The sequence below is a fragment of the Anopheles nili genome, chromosome 2 (genome assembly GCF_943737925.1).
Source record: "Anopheles nili chromosome 2, idAnoNiliSN_F5_01, whole genome shotgun sequence".
Classification (NCBI taxonomy): domain Eukaryota; kingdom Metazoa; phylum Arthropoda; class Insecta; order Diptera; family Culicidae; genus Anopheles; species Anopheles nili.
In genome coordinates, this window is record NC_071291.1 from 18,670,001 (window position 1) to 18,674,813 (window position 4,813).

At 53.0% G+C, this 4,813-nt stretch overlaps 1 protein-coding gene across 1 annotated transcript in view; it reads left to right on the forward strand.

Moving 5' to 3' along the window:
• Positions 1-4,367, forward strand: part of LOC128722109 (voltage-dependent calcium channel type A subunit alpha-1-like) — a 16,808-nt gene extending 12,441 nt beyond the window's left edge. The window contains exons 17-25 of the mRNA XM_053815938.1: positions 1-116; positions 194-321; positions 382-584; positions 665-974; positions 1,047-1,207; positions 2,458-2,658; positions 2,991-3,142; positions 3,221-3,483; positions 3,561-4,367. The exon at positions 1-116 is cut by the window's left edge and continues 35 nt beyond it. Coding sequence (XP_053671913.1) covers positions 1-116; positions 194-321; positions 382-584; positions 665-974; positions 1,047-1,207; positions 2,458-2,658; positions 2,991-3,142; positions 3,221-3,483; positions 3,561-3,705 — 1,679 coding nt within the window. The 3' untranslated portion in view covers positions 3,706-4,367. The remainder of the gene's footprint in view (positions 117-193; positions 322-381; positions 585-664; positions 975-1,046; positions 1,208-2,457; positions 2,659-2,990; positions 3,143-3,220; positions 3,484-3,560) is intronic.
• The last annotated feature ends 446 nt before the right edge of the window (positions 4,368-4,813 follow it).

Below are 4,813 nucleotides of genomic sequence, written 5' to 3' on the forward strand. Positions count from 1 at the left end.
TAGCTTGTCTTAAAGGACGGCCCTGCGATCCGCGGGCCAACAAACCGAACGAAACCTGCGGATCTACACTGGCATACGGGTACTTTGTGTCGTTCATCTTCTTCTGCTCGTTCTTGGTAAGCTACGCGGTTCACAGTTTTCGGTATCGCTTCGCACAAACTAAAAGCCCACCTTCCGTCTGGTTCGCTTGCAGATGTTGAACTTGTTCGTTGCCGTCATCATGGACAACTTTGATTATCTGACCAGAGATTCCAGCATCCTCGGGGCCCATCACTTGGACGAGTTCGTGCGAATTTGGGCGGAATACGATCCATCCGCATCGTAAGTTGACTGGTTGGGTGTCCCATTCGGTTGCCGGAATCTAACGATTGCATTTCGCAGGGGCAAACTGCACTACACCGAGATGTATGACATGCTGAAGAACATGGCACCGCCGCTAGGATTCGGCAACAAGTGCCCAAACCGTTTGGCGTACAAAAAGCTCATACGCATGAACATGCCAGTGGACGAGGAAGGTCGTGTCGGCTTCACCACCACGCTATTTGCACTGATTCGAGAGAATCTAAGCATCAAAATGCGCCCCGGTAAGAAACTGCACCCACATTGCAAACCAGTTCTGAGCAACCGGTAATTTCATGCTCCATTCACGTGTTGCATTCTGCAGCTGAAGAGATGGACCAAGCCGACATGGAGTTGCGCCAAACGATCCGTCAAATTTGGCCGATCCAAGCAAAGAAGATGGTGGACCTGCTGGTACCGCCCAACAACATGCTGAACACGGGCAAGATGACGGTCGGCAAGCTGTACGCCGGCATACTGATGCTGGAGACGTGGCGCAACAACAAAGGCGCTCGGTACGACTTCGAGCCCGAGCTGCAGGAACACAAAGGCCACGAGATACAGGAACCGTACATCGACGACGGTCATCTACACCCGGACCAAAGGAACGGACACGTGCGATCACCCAGCTTGCAGTAAGTGTTTTTTTTCCCCCAGCGCCGGTGTTGGTCCTCTGACCAGCGCGCGCTCATCGATTCCTTCTTTCGCAGACGCGGTTCAGCGCTGGAACGGTCGCCAAGTCCCCGGCATATGCACCACGACATCGGTTTCTCGGAGACCGTCTCGAACGTGGTGGAGATTGCCCGGCGGGACCATCTCATTGGTAGGCACCACTATGGTCATGGCTATGGCGGTAGATATCATAGAGGTATCATCTTTCACGCTTCACTTGTTCATGTTTTCCCGCTCACTACAAACACGAAACCTGGGCGGCCTCCGTTACATGGGGAGGCGCCTCACAGCACTCACTCAAACAGAGGCACTCCCTTGTCCTGTTATGCGATATTTATTTTCCTGATAGGTGCGTCCCCCAAGCCGCAGGATCTTCAAGGATGATTCAGGATGCTCGAGTAACGAAGCTTCGATTTGCTCGATTTAGCATGCTTCCTGATTGATTGATCCTTCGTAGGAGGCGAGACGAGGGAAACGGGAGTGCTCTGGCACTCCTGACCTTTCCTCTCTCTCCCCTCCACGCCCACGCCATTCGCTAGGGATGGCCGCGGGCCGCAAGTTAGGCTGCTTTCCCTATCCATGCCCCAACCCGATTTATGGTTTGTTTTTTTTTTTTCTTTAAAAACGTTCACTAGGCAAGCAAATCTCATCTCTAGAAACCGTAGCGAAAGCAAACACTTGTTTTGTCCGATCGTTTCCGTTCCGAATGTGGCACCGTTTATCGTTAGCCGTAGCTAAAAAAAAACCTCTCTAGATGCTGTATGATGTGCATTTTGCTGGCGATGCTTAGAGCGTTTCTTATCCACCACCACACGTTCGATTTCCAACTAACAAACCACCCACACACAATCACACACGAAAAAACCCCGGTTGCCCGGTGTTTCTCGTTCCCTCGGCACCAACAAAAAAACCCACCCACCCACCACCCAAGCCACCCAAGCCGGGTGGTGCCACACGCAGGGAACGAGAAGCAGGAGGGCAAACGGGACCGGATCTAGCGGAAGATCGCCCGATCGATCGTTTCCGTGTTGTCGGATTGCATCGGATTGGATTTTGAAATGGTCAACAATAGTTCAATAGTTCGAGTGCGCTTTCATCGCAAGTCCTTGCTAAAAAACAAAGTAACAAAGTAAATTCTTGCTTCCCACCGCATGAAGGTACACAACCCGTTTTCTTGGTAGATCCCTTCGCACACGGGAACGTAGTTTTGTGGCGTTTTCCGCGATTCGGAAGCGGTGCGCCACAGGAGCGCCGAATGCTCCGCGCGAGCAGTTTCGCAGGATCGCAGGACCGACCGGTCGGACCGAGCGTGCGAGTGAGAAAAAGAGAAGAGAGCGAGAGAGAAAGAGAGGCAAATTTGATCATGAAAATAAATATGACAAACAGCAAAAAAAAAATACACACGAAAACACACTGTACATAGATTTGACATTTTGTAACATAAAGGTTCCTGGTCCGTAGCCACCAGTCCGGCACGTTCGCCCTCGCCCAGTCGCTTGGATACGCAGATCAGTGCCCACCACCGGTGCAATCGTAGAATACATCCGTACGGTACGACTAGTCTCGGTCAGCGCTCACGGTCCCCGAGTCCGGCACGGCTGCAGGAGTGGAGAGAACGGGAACGTGACCGGTATCGCGAAGAAATCGGTGACTATCGATCGAGTGAACCGCCCCACCGAACAAACTTTCACTAACATATCTCCTTCCACCGCCCCCCCCTCGCCTCCTTCCACGATCCTTCATCCAACCCCCACCCCGATGTCGATTGTACTTGTGCTCTTGTCCCCTCTCAAAAATCACCCGGAACCGGAACCACAACCAAAAAAAAAAAAAAAAAAACCACCGAACCAAATACCAAAAACCAAAAAACCACAACCGAACCACCCCATGCTGCGATGGCTTGCCCGCCTTGTCCCGCCACCCCGGGTACGGTACGCTTGCCTGCAACGTTTTTTCTCTCTCTCCCTTCCGATCCGCAGTGTCGCGCCCGTACATCCAACACACGTACCCAGTATTACAGTCGCACCGCGACTTTGGCCGCCGGTTACCACCGAGACCGATCAAACCGACGACGCTGCAGCTGAAGTCCACCAACATCAACTTCCCGCAGCTCAACACGAGCCCCACGCACGTAAGGGACCCACGCAGCGAGCGGTGAACTAACGCTTCGTATGACCTTCATATGACCTTCGTTCGAATGTCCTTCCAGCAAAACCTGCATCTCGCGCTCAACACGCACACCCTGCCGTACAGTGTTCACTCGCTGCCGGGTTCCCGGGGCGACATCCCGCGGGATCCTCGCATCTATCATCACACCGAGAGCGAGCGTGATCGCGAACGCGAGCGGTTACGCGAGCGCGAACGCGATTACGGCTCGCGGTACGTCTTCCGGGACACCGAGCGCGAACTGTTCGAGATCGAGCGGGAACTGGAGCGGGCCCGCGATTCGGCCCGGGATACGGAGTACGAACGGTAGCCTGCCGGCGCAGCAATCGCGCAAGGATGCAGCCAGACTGACTCGCGTTCTTTGTCCTTTGTTCCTCTTGCAGGGTGGAACCGCTGTCCTACGAGCACCTGTACACGCTGGGTCGAACCGGGGGCAGCTCGTTCGGTGCGTCGGCCCTGAACGGGTACAAACCGAAGGTGGGCATGCACTCGATCTACTCCGAGTCGGACGAGGGCGATTGGTGCTAGCACCGGTTAACCGACGACACCACAACGAAACTACTGCAACTGTCCAACTCCAGCACTGCCAAACCGGTGGCGATCGATGGGCACAACCGGTACGGTGTCCTGGCCGCAGGTGCAAACCGGGTTTCGGTCTGCAAGGGGTCACCAATCTTCTGGTGGATTCGATGCAGCCGATGGGCGTGAACTGCTACGTGCTAGGCGAAGTGAGCTTAGGCGCACACCATGCGGCAGGGGCTTTGAAACCCTTCCGAAGGGTTTTCCTTGCTGATGGAAAGAGATCGATAAAGAGAGAGATCGACAAAGAGAGAGAGAGAGAGAGAGAGAGAAAGAGAGAGAAAGAGATAGATAAGCATTTGTTCCATCCATTAAAGCATTGTGACGAGAGAAGCTTCCAGTAGATTGGTGGCGCTTCCGCACGGGAAGAGTTGTTTGAAGGGCGAATTGAAGGGCAGAATCACAGACAGTCGGTTGCCGCCAAAACGCCAATCAACGAAAGGCAAACTGTGTGTAATATAGCAAGCGTTGTAAGCGTCCATCCTTTCTTCGAGCATATTTCTTTCGAAATCACGAGCGAAAACCGTGGCGCAAACGTTACGGAGGGAAAAGCAATATTGAAACGTCCGGAAGCGCTGGACGCGGAAGCAATCTAAGTTTAAAACGCACCAACGCGGCTGCTTAAAAGCTCTTCGAAGGGTATTATTTTTTTATTTACCGTTCACTGCAAGCTCACCCTAATCCGCCATGGTGGTAGCACATCGAGAGGAAAAGTATTATGTCCAGCTTTGGATTCCGCAGGCGCTGCCAGGACGCACGGTTGTTGTTTTTTTGTTTTACTTCTGCGGTGTGGTACGGAAACACTGGGATCGTAGTTTGTAGCTTTGTTATATTGCGTTGAGGGAGACAGAGATTGCGATATAATTAGCAATGTTGAAACTGCCCATCACAACTCACACTACCCAGCTAGGGATCCTTGCGTTCGTTACCATAGTTACGTTCGTTCGATGCCACCCTGGATGGATGGCAGAGGAAACACCGTTCACGTTTGACTATCATGCGTCAGCTGAAGAAATCTGTTCAAAAGAGTGGACCTCGTTTCGACGCGTTGTTGCGC